The sequence below is a fragment of the Myodes glareolus genome, chromosome 1 (genome assembly GCF_982192425.1).
Source record: "Myodes glareolus chromosome 1, mMyoGla1.1, whole genome shotgun sequence".
NCBI classification, from domain to species: domain Eukaryota; kingdom Metazoa; phylum Chordata; class Mammalia; order Rodentia; family Cricetidae; genus Myodes; species Myodes glareolus.
The window spans coordinates 56,558,807-56,577,250 of NC_142026.1; the positions used below are offsets into that span (position 1 = coordinate 56,558,807).

At 42.0% G+C, this 18,444-nt stretch overlaps 1 protein-coding gene across 7 annotated transcripts; it reads right to left on the reverse strand.

The window, feature by feature from the left end:
- Window positions 1-310: 310 nt before the first annotated feature.
- LOC125403624 (uncharacterized) lies at window positions 311-16,319 on the reverse strand. Of its 7 annotated transcripts, none has more exons than XM_048439190.3 (5): window positions 16,032-16,319; window positions 15,015-15,079; window positions 4,876-5,002; window positions 4,490-4,588; window positions 311-2,889 (listed from the first exon to the last, which is right to left on the reverse strand). In XM_048439190.3, exons 2-5 carry the CDS (start codon window positions 15,039-15,041, stop codon window positions 1,706-1,708), a joined length of 1,437 nt encoding a protein of 478 aa, XP_048295147.2. In that variant the 5' UTR covers window positions 15,042-15,079; window positions 16,032-16,319; the 3' UTR covers window positions 311-1,705. The 7 variants fall into 7 exon arrangements, with proteins under 7 accessions (XP_048295147.2, XP_048295120.2, XP_048295112.2 ...); XM_048439163.3 differs by having other exon boundaries at window positions 16,101-16,206; XM_048439155.3 differs by having other exon boundaries at window positions 16,056-16,181.
- Between the last annotated feature and the right edge of the window lie 2,125 nt (window positions 16,320-18,444).

Genomic DNA, 18,444 nt, shown 5'->3' on the forward strand with positions numbered 1-18,444 from the left:
AAAGAAAAGCAATGTCATCTCTTCCTGCTGTTTTGACAGCTGTGACTTCAACTATCTGCCAAAACCTTACAGAATTTCAGACTGACATTATTTGAACAATATGAAGAATTAAGTCTGAAGCTGGGTGTAGTGCCCATATTTTTAATTCCAGAACTTAGGAGGCAGAAGCAGGCAGATCTTTGTTTTTCAGGATAGCCTGCTCTACATAGTGAGTTCCAGACCAGCCACAGCTACAAAGTAAAACATTGTCTGAGAGAGAGAGAGAAGAGAGAATGAATGAGAATTAAGTCTAAATAAAGACTACCACACATACCTGTTTTCCACTTGTAATTCAACAAGTGGTAGAGGAAAGGCTTTATTTCATATAACTATTTATTTTTCTATCACAAATCCTTCAGTTTTGATAAAGGTAAATGGCAGATAAAAGTACATCCCAAGGCCAGGTGGTGGTGGTGCACACCTTTAATCCCAGCACTTGGGAGGTAGAAGCAGGCAGATTTCAGTGAGTTTCAGACCAGCCTTGTCTACAAAGCAAGTTCTAGGGCAGCCAGGATTGTTACACAGAGAAACCCATCTCAACAAAACAAAAAAGTACATTCCAGAAGCTAGGAGAAGTGGGCTAACAATAAAACACTTGCCTAGAATTCATGAGTGAGGGGCTGGACCATAGCTCAGTGATACAGTGCTTGCCTAGCACATATAAGGCCCTGGTGTCTATCCCCAGCACTACACACACACCTTCCAGGAATTATAAAGAAAATTATGACACACTATGCTAATGATAACAGAGAAACCTTTCATTAGGCCTATACTTGTATGCTAGGAGTAGATGTACAGTCTTTATAGTTGAGTTCGAGTGTTCGCTGCAAACCACTGCATACGCATGACTGCACATGTAAGATAAAGAACAACTGCTCACCATGTGTGAGAAAATAACACTTTGCAAACACTTTCTGGCATGACATTAGGATTAGGGCTAATGAAAAGGAAGAGCATAATAATGGTGAATAAACATAGCATTAAAAAAATGCTTTTGATTTTCAGAGAAATAAAACATCAAACATCCAAACATAAGTTTGTGGTCATATTAATGGAGACTTCTTTTATAAATGCAAAAATTTAGAAGCAACCATAACATGAATAATAGTCATTTAAAAGATACTTTGCATTGCTGGAAAAGCAATTATTATGTTTCTAGCATGATAAAAGCAGATGAAGGAAGAACACAAATCTATGACTGCCCGTCCTTAGAAGTGAAGCCCAGCAGAGTTAGTTACAATCAATACAGCAGTTCAATCGATGGTTCAGCTTTGGGTTTTCTAGTTTTCTCATTTTTTTTCCACTTACAATAAAAAGTAAAGCTCATGAAATACCGCAAAAAGACTGACATGCCTCAAACCAACACTGGAATTCTACAAGGAACTTAAAATGACTACAGGTTACACAATTAAAACACTGTGATATTAGTGCAAACAACAAAAACAGTTTAGAAAATGATAAAAGACAGTCCTAAAACTATAAGAAAATATAAACAACGGTATGACAAAGCCCAGCAATGGAGAAATAAAGGACGATTAGGCACCTAGCACTGGGGTGGGAGAAGAGAGCAAATGTAGACTCGAAATCCCTAACCTACAGTTATGATTGAAAATATAAATACCTAATCAACCACGTCAAGAAAGTAACTCTCAAATATGAATTTTTATCATTCATTAGCATGAATTTCCTGGTGGCGAGCAAGGTCCGAGTCACTACTGAAGGTCTTCCCACATTCCTTACAGCTATAGGGCTTGTCCCCACTATGAATTCTCAGGTGGCGGGTAAGGTTTGAGCACTTATTAAAGGCCTTGCCACATTTATTACATTCATAAGGTTTTTCATCTGAGTGGACTCTCTGATGTTGAAAAAGCTGTGAGTTCTGGGTAAAGGCCTTCCCACATTCAAGGCATTCGAAAGGCTTCTCGCCAGCATGAATTCTTTGATGCTGTCGAAGTTGTGAGCTCTGAGTGAAGGCCTTCCCACACTCCTTACACTCATAAGGTTTCTCCCCGGTGTGGATTCTCTGATGGTTTGTAAGCGCTGAGCCACTACTAAAGGCCTTCCCACACTCCTTGCACTCATAGGGTTTCTCCCCAGTGTGGGTTCTCTGATGCTGAACAAGCTTTGAGCTCTGAGTAAAGGCTTTGCCACATTCCTTACATTCATAAGGTTTCTCACCTGTATGAACTCGCACGTGTTGGAAAAGTTGTGAGCTCTTTGTAAAAGCTTTCCCACATACTTTACATGCATAAGGTTTTTCACCAGTGTGAATTCGCTGATGGTCGATAAGATTTGAACAATAGCTAAAGGCTTTTCCACATTCCTTACACTCATAAGGTTTCTTACCAGTGTGTATCCTCTGGTGCTGAGAAAGGTATGAGCTACAACTGAAGGCCTTCCCACAGTCTTTACACTCAAATGGTTTCTCACCAGTGTGAATTTTCAGATGACGAGTAACATGTGAACCACAACTGAAGAATTTCCCACACTCTTTACATTCGTAAGACTTTTCACCAATATGAAGTCTCTGATGTTGAATAAACTGTGAGTTCTGAGTAAAGACCTTCCTACATTTCTTACATTCATAGGGCTTCTCATCATTATTAATAATTTGTTGTAGGGTAAGAAAAGTCTGTTGAACAAATGTGGGCATGTACTCACGACTGAGTACTTCTTGGCTTAAATGATCATTTTGATATTGCAATTGGCTTCCACATTCCAGAACATTTCTGAAACTGGAGTACTCAAGGCCATGCTTCTTAAGTCCCATTAACTCCCTCTGGCACGATTCTATTTCATAGACTTCCTTCTTTAGAGATAGTAACTTGCTTTCACACATTGACTCCAGAGCTGAAAGGCAAGAAAATAGAAAATGTTCTTTTCCCTTCCTGTTTGGAAAAACTGAAAACTTTTATAATGGAAATGGAAAAAAACTAAAACGAAAGAGCATCTACTACCTAGAGGTGATTATCACAGGCGCGTAAGGAGATCTGTCTAGCACAGAGCTTCTCAGCCTTCCTCACGCTGCAGCTTTAATACAGCTCCTCATGTCGTGGTGACCCCACCATAAAATTATTTTCATTGCTGTTTCATAACTACCATTTTGTTACTGTTATGAATCATAATGGAAATATTTTTAGAGACAGTGTATATATCTACTATATATTTAGCTATATCCATGGCAAACTCCTGGATATTTCGTAGCATAATAAATAACAAATTTGGTCTTTTGTTTGTTTGGGGTTTAGATAATAAAGCAAGGTCTCATTATCTAGCTCCAGCTGGCCTTGAACTCAGAGATCCTCTACCTCCCAAGTGCTAGGATTAAAGGAATGTCCCCTGAGATGAAGTCTTACTATGGAACTGGCTGATTTTGAATTCTGGGATTGGTCTTGTCTCAATCAATTTAGATAAAAAAAAAAGGGGAAATATTGTGGAATAATCTTTTTGTACACTGTGAAGATATGCCACTCTGTTTGGTTTAATAAAAATGAAAAATAGTTAGGCAGGAACTAGGGGACAGAGAGGACACCAGGAAGACGAAGGGAGGAGACGCTGGGATGCAGAACAAGCAGCATGGGCATTTACAAAGTAAAGTAATCAAGCCACATAAAAGAAATAGATGAATAGAAATGGGCTAATTTAAGTTAGAAGAACTAGTTAGAAACAAGTCTAAGCTATTGGTGAGCTTTCATAAGTAATAAGTCTCTGGGTGGTTACTTGGGAGCTGGCAGACGGGACAGAGAAGTCTGCCTACAGCCAGGATAATGAGAAACATATAGTAGCATATTAGTCTTTGTCCTGGTTTTCTGCCACAGAGCTTCAAAGCTCCGGGCCTCTCTGAATGACAGCAGTATCTTTGTACTGCTACTGAGCCAGTTCACTGATAGGTCTCAGAGAGAGAGCCTCAGGACTGGTTCTGGAAGGACGGGCTGGTAGTTAAGTCTAGCAGAGGACCCACACTCGGTTCCCAACAGCCACAGGGCAGCTCACACCTGACCTGTGACTGTTGGTCCAGATGGACGAACTCTTCTGCCCTCTGAGGGCAGCAGTCCACATCTGTACACACACCACACACTCGGTTTATTAGAAGGCTGGGGTTTAGCTATTGGACCTCTGGATGGAGGAAAGACTGAGGTGTAAGTTATGTAATCAGACCTATGTAAAAACAACGAAAAGCTTGTGACCTGAGTCCGATCCCCAGGACCTACATGATGGGCAGAGAGCCAACTCCAGTAAGCTGTCCTTTGATCTCCTCACACTAACCTCATACAACAAAAAACAAATATATGAAACTAAAAATAATTTTTTTTTAAAGAACTTGGTTTTCTCACTAGACATAGCTTTCTTGGCAGACACTTTCAAAATAAATCTCACAGGTGCTGTTTCCTCGATCAGCAGCGAGTTACCCCTGCAGGACTACGCTGCTGAGTCTTTCTTTCTCACTTACCTGAGCACAGGCCTCTTGTAAGCTCTTTGCCAATCATCCAGGGCTCTTTGCCTTGCTCCAATAAAGAGATCACCTGAGGCTTGGGAATGTGAAGTCCTGCTTACAAGAAAAGATATGGGACATTGTTATGCAGTGGGAATCAGATCCAATCCCTCGATCACCAAGCAAGAGATGCCATGACAGGAACAGCCAAAGACGCAGATGAAGCTTCAGCCACGGCCCACTGGAGCGGCCTGCTTCCCGGGCTTCTTTTTCAGCCCAGCTGAAACCATGTGCAAACAAGGAGCAGGAATTCAGGTGGCAAAGTTGAAAAGCAGCTGAGAAATTCACTGAGGAAGGAGCAGACACTGCAGAGAAGGCTGAGTTGTTGGTACGGGCGCTCTTACCCACTGAAAGCAGGTTGTTGTAGGTCTCCAGCATCACATCTTTGTACAAGTCCCTCTGAGCAGGGCCCAGGCACTCCCACTCCTCCTGAGAGAAGTCCAGGGACACGTCGCTGAATACCATCGATTTCTGAAACAATAAACACACACCCTAGCTGTATGATACAAAAACTCCTCCTGAACCTCTGGTGCTTGTGCTGTGGGGTTCAGAAAATGAGCCATTACTCTGATATCACCAAGAACCAGTACCTCTGGATTCTCTGTTCATTCAGAAACAGATGACAGAGCCAAGCATGCTAATGCATGACATAATGCCAGCACCAGGGAGGCTGAGACAAGAGCACTTTGGCAGTTTGAGTTGTCAGCCTGGGTTATATAGTGAGATAAAGTCTCAAAACATCAGGACTAGGGAGTAGTCACTGGTAGAGTCCTGGTTTCAATCCCCAGCATCAAGAAAAAAAAAATCATTTCTTATTAATACAAATTATTTTTCTGGTGACCAAATGTTTTGATTTCTGATTTATAATCTCAACAGCTTATATACACTGATGAGACTGATTCGAACCATCCCTTATCATACTTGTTCTTATTTCTGAGAAAAATAAAATGAATCATTCATATAGAAAGTCATCATGACCAGGTAGTGGAGGTGCACACCTTTAATCCCAGCACTCGGGAGGCAGAGGCAGGAGGATCTCTCTGAGTTCGAGGCCAGCCTGGTCTACAGAGCCAGTTCCAGGACAGCTAAGGCTGTTCCACAGAGAAACCCTGTTTTGAAAAACCAAAAATCAGCATGACCCACAGTTCCTACTGAACTTCAATTAACATATTTTTAATTACCTAAGAGTCTCGAAGGTCTGTACCAGCCACTAATGATTCCCAAAGCCCCATAAGCTAGGATATCTTTCAACATTTGGAAGTACCGACCCCATTTCCCATTCTCTCACTGCAAAATACTAGTTTGTAGACATGATTTTGGCTTCTCCATGTGTCTAGCAAGCTAAGTGGCTCATTGCCACCTCATCAAGTCACAGACCAGGCAGGACAAGCTCATTCTGTAATTCCACTTTCACTTCCCTCAGTACACCATTTCCTGTCTATCACAGTGCTTGGAAAAATGTCAAGACAAGACGATCAGTTATTTGCTGAATGAAAATATTAATGTTGTTTGAAAATCAGAGGTACTAAGTGGTGATGCAGGATTAGCAAGAGAGTCAACAGGGACCAAGATCTGGGCAGGAATCCTTATCAGCCCCAAATGTCAGCACAAGGAAAGCAAGTGCAGCCTTCTGAGTGGCTGGGGTTACAGGTATTCACAGCACTGTATCTATCTCACATGAGGAAGAATGGAATGCCAAGGAGTAAGACTATCATTCCTTCAGCCATGGTGTGAAGTACTGCAGGATACCGCCAGTCTTCCTCAAGGCTGCTCTAGAGGCAGGGTGTTTCAGAATATTCCTTTACACAGTGTGAAGATGTGTCACTGTGATTGGGTTAATAAAGAGCTGAATGGCCAACAGCTAGGCATGAAGAGGTTAGGTGGGACTTCTGGGCCACAAAGGACTAGAAGGAGAAGAAAGGTGGAGTCGCCAAGCTGGATGCAGAGGGAGCAGGAGATGCACAAGGAGAGGTAAAAGCCACAAGCCATGTGTTAACACATAGATTCATAAAAATTGGGTTAATTTCAGTTGTAAGAGCTAACTAGAAACAAGTCTAAGTTAAAGTCAAGCTTTCATAAGAAGTCTTCGTGTCATTATTTGGGAGTTGGTGGTAGAAAGACTTGCTACACAGGGGAGGTCCTGAGAAAGTAAGGCTGGGTAAGGAAAGAAATACCCAAGAAACTGTACTAGTCTTATAACTGCTTAAAGCAGTCAGATAATAACTAACTCTACTTTCCTCATTAGAATCTTCCTTGGTGGGACTATGGAACAAATACTACCTATACTGTTAAGGAATATTCATTTATACTGCAAAGATGTGTCTGCCTATGATGCTTTCTGATTGGCATAATAAAGAGCTAAATGGCCAATAGCTAGGCAGAAGAGAATTGGCGGGACTTGCAGGCAGAGTGAGAGAAACTGGGAGGAGAAATCTAGGCATGTGGATTAGTCAGTAAGACGTGGAGAGGAAACAGACAGTGCAGGATAGAAGAGAGGTAAGGCGACATGGCAGGATGTAGATGAACAGAAGTTATAAGAGCTAGTTGAGAGCCGGGCAGTGGTGGTGCGCGCCTTTAATCCCAGCACTTGGCAGGCAGAGGCAGGAGGATTTCTGTGAGTTTGAGACCAGCCTGGTCTACAAAAGCTAGTTCCAGGACAGGCTCCAAAGCTACAGAGAAACCCTGTCTTGAAGAACCAAAAAAAAACAAAAACAAACAAACAAAAAAAAAACACAAAAGAGAGAGAGAGAGAGAGAGAGAGAGAGAGAGAGAGAGAGAGAGAGCTAGTTGAGAACAAGCCTATGCTAAGGACAAACTTTCATAATTTCTTAATAAGTCTCCATGCTATCTGTGAGCTGGGAACCCAAAGAAAAATCTGAGTACACTATACTTTATATGACATTGCATTTTATTTTACTTGAGACAGGCCTGGAACTTGTTATGTAGACCAGGCAGGCATTGAACTCACAGAGATCTGTCTGCCTCTGCATCCCAAGTACTAGGATTAAAGGCCTGTGCTATCTCCCCTAGCTATTTTTATTATGAACTATTCCCTTTTTCTCTAGGGAAGCTTCCTGTCTAGATGTGTACTTTCACCAACTACAGCTGGAAGTACAGACTGATACAACCACTTTGGAAAGTCAGCATCAGTTCTAGTGGGATGCACAATAACCTACCGGCCTGCAATTTTACTACTAGGGATACACCTAAAAGAAGCACACAGCAGATGTACACTGAAAGACACAAAATGCCCTGTTCATAATAACCTTACTTTGAAAACAACTCAGTACTCAGTAATGGAATAGGCTCTGCCTACAATGAAGAAAAAAAATAAGTGGGTTTTTTTGTTTGTTTGTTTGTAGTTGGGTCTTCTATGCACCACAGGCTGGCTTGGATTCACTATGTAGCTCAGGATGGACTGAAATTCATGCTCCTGTTGTCTTAGCCTCTTGAGTACTAAGATCACAGATCCCACCTCATCTGACTTCTCACATTAAAATTTTAAAAGGAAAATAATAATGAACAACTCTCAACTACATACAGCAACATGGGTGAATTTCACGTTATTTATACCACATATTATTACATAATACCTTCAGGAACATATGAAATATAATGCCAAGTAAAAGGAACTAACAAAAAAGACAGACATTCTCTGATTCTGCTTATATATAACAGAGTATGAGCAAAATTAATCTAGAGATACAGAAGACAAAGACTAGTTTTGGGAGAGGCAGAGAGCAAGTAGAGAAGAATAGGACTTTTGGAGGGCTGGTGATGTCCTACTTCCTAATCAGATGGGAACTCTGCTTAAATAAAAGTGTGCATTCAAAAAATCTATCCCATGAAGACTTGCTACTCTATACTTTCAAAATGTATGTATACTTCTTACATTATATTTTTATTTTGTTCATGAGTGCAGGTTAGAGATAACCTGTGGGAGTGCCAGTTCTCTCATCCCAACATGCGGGTCACAGGAACTGAACCCAGGGCATCAGACTCGGCAAAAGGCACACTTTGCAGACTTATTTTCCCCCAAAGACAGGATTTCATTTGTCTGCGCTGGCACTGAGCCCACTATGTAGCCAAGGATTGTTGTAGGAATTTAGTAGAATCACTGTATGGGGTAGATGTTGTAAAAATAAAGCTGCTGGCCTGGCCTGTCACCTGTCCCTTTAAGAGACAAGCCCCTCCCACTCCCAATCTCTCCCTTCCCTCAGAGGCAAGTGGATTTCCTAGTCTCTGCATCTCCCTCCCCTCTCTCTTTCCACTCTTTCTCAGTCTCCTCATAGCTCTCTCCCCTTCCCACCCCCAATAACCCTTTACTCTTATACCATTCCCAATACCCACTAAATAAACTCTATACCCAAGCTCTCTCCAGTGCTGTATCTGTCTGTCTTCCACCCGCTGCAGCCTGGGGTCATGAATCATGCAGTAGGTCTTAGAACAGAACAGCTGTTTTTAGAGATACTTTGATCTTGAAGATTCCTTGTAGAAAACAGTGTCATTTCCTGTGCTCTGTGGAACTGTTTTGCTGAAGGGGCTTTGCGGCCATCCCATGACTTTGGTCACAAGCCACCATGCACACCTTAGGCTCTTGTATTATTGTGTACTGCACACAATATATAACAAAGGACTGCAGTCATGGAGCCTGTGATGCTCTCCTTCAGTAAGACATGTAAATTAAGATTTGTGTAACTTTCAATAAACACATGCCTTTGTTCAGCTGTTTGGAATTTAGTTCATCACAGAGCTTGGACCTTCCTGCTGTCACATAAGATTTAAATTTCATTTTGGGGGTGTTTTCTTTCTTCAACTGACCTGAGTTACATGTTATACCCTGACAAGGATGACCTTGAACTTCTTGTCTTTCTACCTCTGTAACTGCCAAGTTTTGGAATTACAGGCGTGCACCACTGTGACTACTTAATGTGGAGTTGCAGAACTGAACCCAGGGCTGCATATAAACTAGGCAAACACTCTACCAACTGAGCTGCATCCCTAGCCCTGTATGTATAATCACCTCCTATCATTCTGTCATTAGATTCACCCAATACCAAAGCCTCGAAAGGTAGTAGACAGAATGAGTTTATCAACTACTGTTGAAAATTCAACTTGCAAAAACCGTATTATAAATTGGTACATATCATATGATCCAGCCATTGTTTCCCTCATGCCTTAGGAAAGTATTCATATGTGTGCCAGGATATTTGTAAAGATATTTTAAAGCAACTTGGTGCCCACCATCTGTCATAGATCCACATAAGACCTAAAAAAGCTTTAAAAAAGTTCTAACACACAAAAAATGGAGCCAGATGCAGCTTCCTAGTCTCAGTCTCATGCCAACTACAATGCAGAGATGCATATCCCAAGAGTTGCCTGGGAGCTAAGCAGTAGGGCAGGTTCCCACAGTCTCTCCCAGGAGCAGAACAGAGAGGTTTCTCCCCGCTGCTGCCAGCTCCACCAACACACTGCATGGCTGGTATAGAATTTTTGCTCATACAGACAGAAAAGGTTACAGATATGCAGTGAAGACAGATCCAGACAGAAAAAAAAAACTCTAAACGGGTTACAGTGTGTTTAAAAATATAAGTAGGCTTGAGAGAGAGAAGAAAAAGGGTAGAAAAAGTCCTTTAAGAAGAAATAGAGTAATAAAAAATATAATAAGCCACATAAAGATGGGAAATACAGAGTCTGGATCCTGTATGTTATTGTGTTGTCTTTGAATTATTTGGTTGCTAAGAGACATTGGATTATGAAAATCACTGGATTGAACCAACCTATATATTTAGAAAAAAGATCTTCAAAATTTAAGTCAAGAGATATGTTACTTTGGGAGAGAGGTTCTGCTTTGGTTTCCAAAAGAAATGAGAGGCTGTGGGTTCATTCTGGGTTAAGGGAAATCAGGTTTGATCGAGGAAGACCCCCTGAAAATCCTGGTTACAAACATAAAAAATAAATCTAAAAGAACTACAAGACACATGGTACATATTTTACTTGCTCAAACACATAACAAAAAAAAATCTTTAACTGACTTGTGTACATTGCACAATCTACACTTATACTAACACAGATATGTATATTACTTTTAAAAGGTTATATATTTTCAGAGAAAGGGGACCAGACACCAATGAAAAAGATGGCCCAGATAATCCAGCATCCATTAAAGCTTCCTGCCTGCTGTCTGTAATGATCCAGTCTTAGAGAATACTATAGCCAGGACTTAACAATTATCCTGATTTTCTCAAGGTTCCCTTAAAGATGTCAGTGTCCCCAGTCAACAGGAAATAGCTAGAAAACTATACCTACATTCTCAAAAAATGGGTTATAGATATTATCACTTAAGGGGGGGCTGGTTATTGTTGTGTAAACTGTGCCTTGTAAGTTTCTCAGATTCCCTGACCACCAAACTATGTAGAATATAGGCCTGCATATTTTGGCCCCCACAGGTTACAACTTATTGGTAATGGTCAGAAAAAAAGCTGAACAAAGGAGATTAGATCCAGGGATCTCATTATAGAAAGAAAAAGAGGGCATATAGAAATGATAGGAAGAAAGGGTAGATTATTGAGTCTACTTTAATCCAAAAAACAATTATAAATCTTGAATATTTTACATTGGTATGAATTTTGGTTTATTGATACATTTTAATTTTGTTATACTGTGTGCATATTTCTACTTTTGTTTGAACAATAGTTCTTATGAATCTCATTTAAAATGTATAATTTAAAAATACAGATTAATAGTAGGTCATCTATAATAGTCAAACTTAAAGTCATGTAAGGTATGTTTTCAAGGTCATACACAAATATAGTTAGATAAATAGATGATCTTCAAAGATGTGCAGAATATGGCATTTAATATGTTTAATAACCTAAGGTTTTTCATGACAGAAAGACACATCTGATCTACTTCAGAGAAGATGATGGGCAGAAAAAACTCCATATGGAGTTTGCTTTTTTATGCAAAAGCTAGTCATGTGGGCAAAGAAACTGCCCTTGCCTCAATGGCTGACAATATACTGTCCAAACTGGACCAGCAGAATGCCAAATAAAAAAAAAGGTGACTGCCAAAAAGCTAGTCATGTGGGCAAAGAAACTGCCCTTGCCTCAATGGCTGACAATATACTGTCCAAACTGGACCAGCAGAATGCCAAATAAAAAAAAAGGTGACTGCCAAACTTTGCCAAGACAAAGTAAGCAAGTCCTTCAGAATTCCCTGCTTCACAGGAGTCTGTAGCTATGCTAGGCCTGTAGGCTAGAGCTGAATGCCCCAATGTTACAGAGGATCTTTGGGTGACTGCTCAGACAGCAAGATGTCCCTGTCGCTAGGTAACAGTTTGCCCTTCTGGGGTCTTTAATGGAGTTGAAGACGATAGTTATGGTTTTATTTGGTTATGATAAAAAGTAAGTTGATACAAAACTTTGGACTCATAAGATAGATGGTAGAGTATTTCCTTTAATTTTGCCAAATACAAATAAACTAGATATTGTAACTGTAATTCTTATTTAGTAACTGTTTTGTTATATACAGTTTTACTATGTTAAGGCTAAAACCTTCCTTTTTAACTAGATAAAAAGAGAGAAATGCTATGGAATAATCCTTCTGTACACTGTGAATATGTATACCTCTCATTGGTTAATAAAGAAGCTGACTAGCCTATAGCAAGGTAGGATAAAGTTAGGTGGGACAATCAAACTGAGGACACAGGGATGAAGAACGGTGGAGTCAGAGGAGATGCCAGCTAGCCACTAAGGAAACAGGACATGTAAAAAATGAGGTAACAAGCTATGAGTCACATGAAAATAATAGATAAAAGTATGGGTTAATTTAAATGTAAGAATTAGCTAGTAAAAATCATGAGCCATTGGCAAGCATTTATAATTCATACTGAGCCTCTGAGTGATTATTTGAGAGCAGCTGTGGGACAGGAAAATTCCACCTACAGCAACCTTTTGATAATAATTAAAAACTGAGAAACAATGTCCAAACTACAGTTGTTGTGGCATTATCTTTTTGTACACTATGAAGATTTGTCACTTGGATTGGTGTAATGAAAGATGACCAGTCAACAGCTCAGCAGGGATGAAGCAGGAAACCAGCATTAAGGTAATAAAGCCATGAGGCAGAAGTAATCAATAGAAATGGGTTAAAGTTATAAGAGCTAGTTAGAAACAAGCCTAAGCTATCAGCCAAGCTTTCATAATTAGTAATGTCTCCATGTGATTATTTGGGAACCTGCTAGTGGGACAGAAACATCCCTCTACATGTGGTTATCTGTAATAAGGTTACTCTAGTTTTTTTTTGTTTTTTGTTTTTGTTTTTGTTTTTTAAGACAAAGGGTCTCACTGCACAGTTCTCAATTAACAGACCAGGGGCTAGCCCCAAACTTGCAGAAATTGGCCTGCCTCTCATCTAGCAAATATGGAATTTTTAATGAAAGGAAAGACTCAAATTGTTAAGCTGAACTTGGCATGGTAGCTCATACCTAGTGCTTAGGAGGCTAAAGCAAGAGTTTGATTTCAAGTTTGAAGTCAGCCTGGGCTTCACAGTGAGACCCTGTCTCAGAACTAAACACAGCCAACACAAATGACTCAAAAATGGGGTTGAGTGATGGCTCGGTGGTTAAAGGCTTCCTGCTCTTGCTGAGGACCCATGTTTGGTTTCCATCTCTCATACAGTGGCTCACGACCTTCTCTAACTCCAGTCCCAGTGGATTCAACACTCTGTTCTGGCCTCCACAAGCAGTGCATATATGTGGTGCTGCACACACATACATACATACATATACACATACATACATACAAAACAACCATACACATAAAATAAAAATAGATAATTGTTTTTAAGTATGGTGGCTTACACATGTAAGTTTAGTACTTGGGAAAGTGGAGGCAGGAGAATCAGAAGTATAAGGGAGTTTGAGACCAGCCTGTAGGGTAAAAGGGACAACTGGAGCAGGAAACCAACCAATCACTGAGCACCTTGACTCTGAGTCCAGAGTCAGTGAAAGAAACACACCCTGGATCTGAGACCTGAGCCAGGGAAAGAAACATCTTTATCCCTGAGCCCAGGACCAAAGACACATGTCCTGACTCTGAAACCAGTGTCAAAGAAACACACTTTGTTCATAGAATCAAAGTCAGTGAAAGAAATATGCCTGGTCCTAAGATTACAGTCAAAAGGCTAAAAAGGACCAGCGAAAGAAACATAGTTTGGCTATGAAATCAGAGCCATCTATGCTACTGACCAACTAAACTAGCCAATCCCTGAACAGGGAAAACTAACCAATCCCTCTTCTCCCTGGGATAACTCCACCTCTAAGAAGCCCCATATAAGCCTCCCTGCAGGTTCAGTTAGAGGCTGCCTTTTATCCCTCCTTGGCAGAGGCAGTCACTCTCCTGGGCTCCTCCTTCCCAAATAAATCTCTTTCTCAAAAGAGTCTTGGGTGGCAATCTTCATTCGCTGGTGCAGAACAGAAGAACCTGGCTGGGACGTCCCTTAGGGGACTGAGCTGAAAATCCTTGCTGAGAAGCTTCTTTAGCTTCTCTGAGCAAGGCAGAGCAGAACAGAACCTTGACTGGGCACTCCCTAAGTGGGACCGAGCAAGCCTGAGCAGAAAAAGTAACAACTTTTTGCCATAGGGGCTTCCCCTTTAGCAGAGTGTTAGCAAAAGAATTAACATCTCGGGCTGGAGAAGAAGCCAATAGCTCTGCTCAGATGTTCCCTAAGGACACAGCTGTAGTGGCTCTCCCGGAGAAAAGCAGGATTGTTATATACTACCGGGAGACCAACCCCAACTGCACCCCAGCTTCAGGCAGCGTGGCTTCCAATAGAGTCAGGGCACCTTTCCTCCAGAGCTGAGCTGTCCTATTGTGGCTCTATCCTCCAGAGCTGTCCTATTGTGACTCTACCCCTCCAGAACTGTCCTATTGAGGCTCCACCCCTCCGGAGCTGTCCTATTGTGGCTCTACCCCTCCAGAGTTGTCCTACTATGGCGTCCCAGGACATCTTTGCAGCTCCACAGTTGTAGCACATTCCCCTACACAGCCTGTCTCAAAAAAACAAAACAAAGCAAGCAAACAACAACCAAACTACACAACTGCCATGCATAACTTTTAGTGGAAATATATGAAATGGTGGGTGCTGTAAAGATCCCACCCTTGAAAATAACACGAGAAGGAAACTGAGCAGAGGTTGTTTCCGTACAGGGAAAATTTAACTCAGCTCTGCTTCCAAAATTCTTTGAAATAACCGTGTTTGAGATGTATGTTTGGAAAGAAACAAAAACTTTACAAGTTATGTTTCCTAAATTAACATGTGACCATTACACAGAATGACGTCAGAGCAAACACAGGAAGTGTGTCCATGCAGAGTTTCCCACCATTTTCATGAATGGAAAATTTGAAAAACCAGGTTATTTTATGAGTCAGTGTTAAGCAACACCATCCCAGAGAAAAGCAAAAGGGAAAGCCCAGTGCACCTTGTTTTTGGCTTGGTCCACAGCCATTCCTCTTATCTCCACTGGGTACTTCCAGAGGGGCAGAGCTGGGGAAGAAAGAAGGAATCATGAGGTCCTAAGTCTTTTAATAAAAGGTCACCCTGGATGCATACCTGTCACCCAGGGAGAAGAAATCTAGGCTGTCATGAGTATTCCTAGAGTCAGAAAAGGAATGAAGCCTATGCTGTTCAAGACTGGAATTGGTCCTTAAGACACTGGGGTCTTTTAGAACAGAAAATTAGAGTCACTTGGTCAGTCAGTCACATCCCACACCTACAAACCCACGGCTGCAGTCACTCACTCCACTCCAGGGATCCCATATATCCTCACACCCACACCTAACTCAAACAACAGCCTAACCTGAGTATACAGCCACATCCACACAGTTACAGAACCCTAAAATACAACACCAGAGAAAACCACGGTGCTACAAATGGTTACAATAGCACACTCACTGCAGAGTAACACAACAGTGACAATCCCCTCCAGTTCACCTCATGAGAACTATACAAAATCACACATTTAGCAGAACACAACAGCCTCAAGAGAGACACAGTCAGCCTGGCAACGGGACTCATCTTCCAACCATACTTACTATATCACATGAAGTTACATAATCACACTCAAACATCTGCAGAGTTACAAGCACCCACACACACACACACACACACACACACACACACACACACACACACACACACACACACACACATCTCCCCCTCAAGTTAACAGTCTTGCAGGCGTAATTACTAACTCTCTGATAGATCCCTCATTAACAAGTTATGCCGTTACACACCATCAGTCCAAACACACGGGGACGCAATCACACACATACACACACACGGTCACACAGTTATCAGTCACACACAGCTCTGAGAATGCTCACTGAGAAACTTAAAAATCACACCCGCGCACTCGCGGCGCCCTAGGGTCACTTCAGGTCACACTCACGCACAGCCAAGAGCTCGCTACTGCTCACCCGGCTAGACCAACTCCTACCAGCCTGACAGCTCGGATACCAACTGGTATTTCCCTTCAGAAGCCAAGGCCGCACTTGCGGAGCCTCACAAGGGTCTAGGCCGCTCCCCGTGCACTTTCCCTTCCCCGGACAACGAGGGTCCCGCAGGCAAAGAAGGGGCTGCTTTGAGTGCGCGGAAGTTTCTGGGAAATGTAGTCCGCGGTGGGACCCGGCGGGGGAAAATGGCGCCCGCTCTCGGATTCCCGCCAGGGCAACGCCTGAGGCAGGCTGAGGGGCTCGCTCAGCACGTGCAATTGCGTGCGCAAGTTTCCTAGACACAGGCACAAAGTGGGACCGAAACTCTCACAACACGCAGGGCTGACATCCTGGACAGAAGCCCCCTTCATGGTAAGGAGCCGACCTCGGGAAACCACTGTTTTCTGAATAAGACAGTGAAGGCCAGGTTGGCGCCGGAAGTTGTGTTTCGTCGCATGTGTTTCTGGGAAATGTAGTCTAGGGACGGAAACTGCGTGGCACTAGTTCCCCCTGGAACAAAGTTGCTTCAGTGATTTCTGAAAGACCACACCCAGTGTCTGGATGCTGTGGGCGTTGGAACTCACTGAAGGAATGTTTAGGATATCGATAGGTCTCCCGTTTTGCCTTCCTCAGTATAGGGTTTACATGACTCATTTAGGTGGCATATAAAAAAAGACAAGGAATATTAGTTATTAAAAAGTATCAGATTGAGGAAGAATTGTGAACGAGTGATTGCTCCTGAGTAGGTATGGGGTTCTTTTACAGTTTAGTTTTTTATGTAGGCTGGATTTGCAGTTCATCTTATCCATTGTTCCGTGTCTCAGATGTTTAGACTAAAGGTGAACTTCACCCTGTAGTGAAACAAACAAACAAACAAACAAACCCCCACACGTTTCGTTTGTTTTAGTTTTTCGAGACAGGTTTTCTCTCTGTAGCAGCCCGGGCTATCCTGGACCTAGCTCTGTAGATCAGGCTGACCTCCAACTCACAGAGATCCACCTGCCTCTGCCTCCAAGCACTGGGATTAAGGGCTTGTGACACCACTATCCGGTGAAAATATTCTTAAATTAGGAAATAGTGATGTGTGCAAAACTCTGTGAACACAGTAAAACAATTAAGTTGTGTGCAGCAAGAGCTTCTATAGGGAATTGAACCCAGGAACTTGTGCATGTAACGTGAGTCCTCTGATGTCTTATTATAGTTATGTTGGATTTTTAAAAGAAAATCAAGAACAAATTCCACAGGAGTGGAACTGAACGAAACTCCTAGGACAGAGAGGGCCTGAGGAAACAAGCTCCACCGGGAGCAGAAGCCAGGAGCAAATCCAACCCTGGGAGCCAACCCAGTCCTGGGACACTGGCAGACCAGGAGTGAGCCAACGACCCCACTCAGAGTCTGTCCAATGGAACTGGAGTGGGACTGAACCAGTTACCTAAGACACAGAGAAAACAAGCTCCACCAGGAGCAGAAGCCAGGAGCAAAATCAGTCCCAGGACACGAGCGGATCAGGATTGAGCCAGCCACCAGATCAAGAACCAGCAATCACCACCAGAACAGGTCCAACTCCAAGCCAGGGACTTCTGCAAGAGGAGATCTAGACCAAGATTTACAGAAACGGGGCTGGAGAGATGGCTCAGTGGTTAAGAGCATTGCTTGCTCTTCCAAAGGTCCTGAGTTCAATTCCCAGCAACCACATGGTGGCTCACAACCATCTGTAATGAGGTCTGGTGCCCTCTTCTGGCCTTCAGGCATACACACAGACAGAATACTGTATACATAATAAATAAATAAATATTAAAAAAAAAAGATTTACAGCAGCCTAGGCCAAAGTAGGCCTGAGACAGCAAACTCCAAGGGAGCAGACCAAAGCACAGGAGCACTGAGCTATCTCCAGGAACAGGAATAACCAACGGGGTAACTAGAACTGTGACACGGACTGTACTATGAGGAACAACCATCTGAGCTTTGGATTCACTGGCACCTGGAAGATTATTCAACAGAATCTCAGACAGCCCCAAGTACCTAGTAGAGGAAAAGATGAGTAGAAAAGGTAAGATCACATGCTACACCACAAAGAGCAACACAATACCAGTAAAACCTAAAGACCCTACAAAAGTAAGACCTGAACAACCAAATATGGATGAACCAGAAGAAAATGGTCTAAAAAATGACCTCAAGAGAATGTTTGAAATTCTTAAAGATGAAATGAGAAATTCTCTTAGAGAAATGGAGGAAAAAAACAAACAAAAAATTGGAAGATATCAGCAAATCACTTAAAGAAAACCAAGAAAAAGAACTCAAACATATAAAAGAAACTATTCAGGACTTGAAAACTGAGATAGAAAAAATAAAGAAAACACAAGCCAAAGGAATGATAGAAACAGAAATCATGAGAAAAGAGCAGGAACCACAAATACA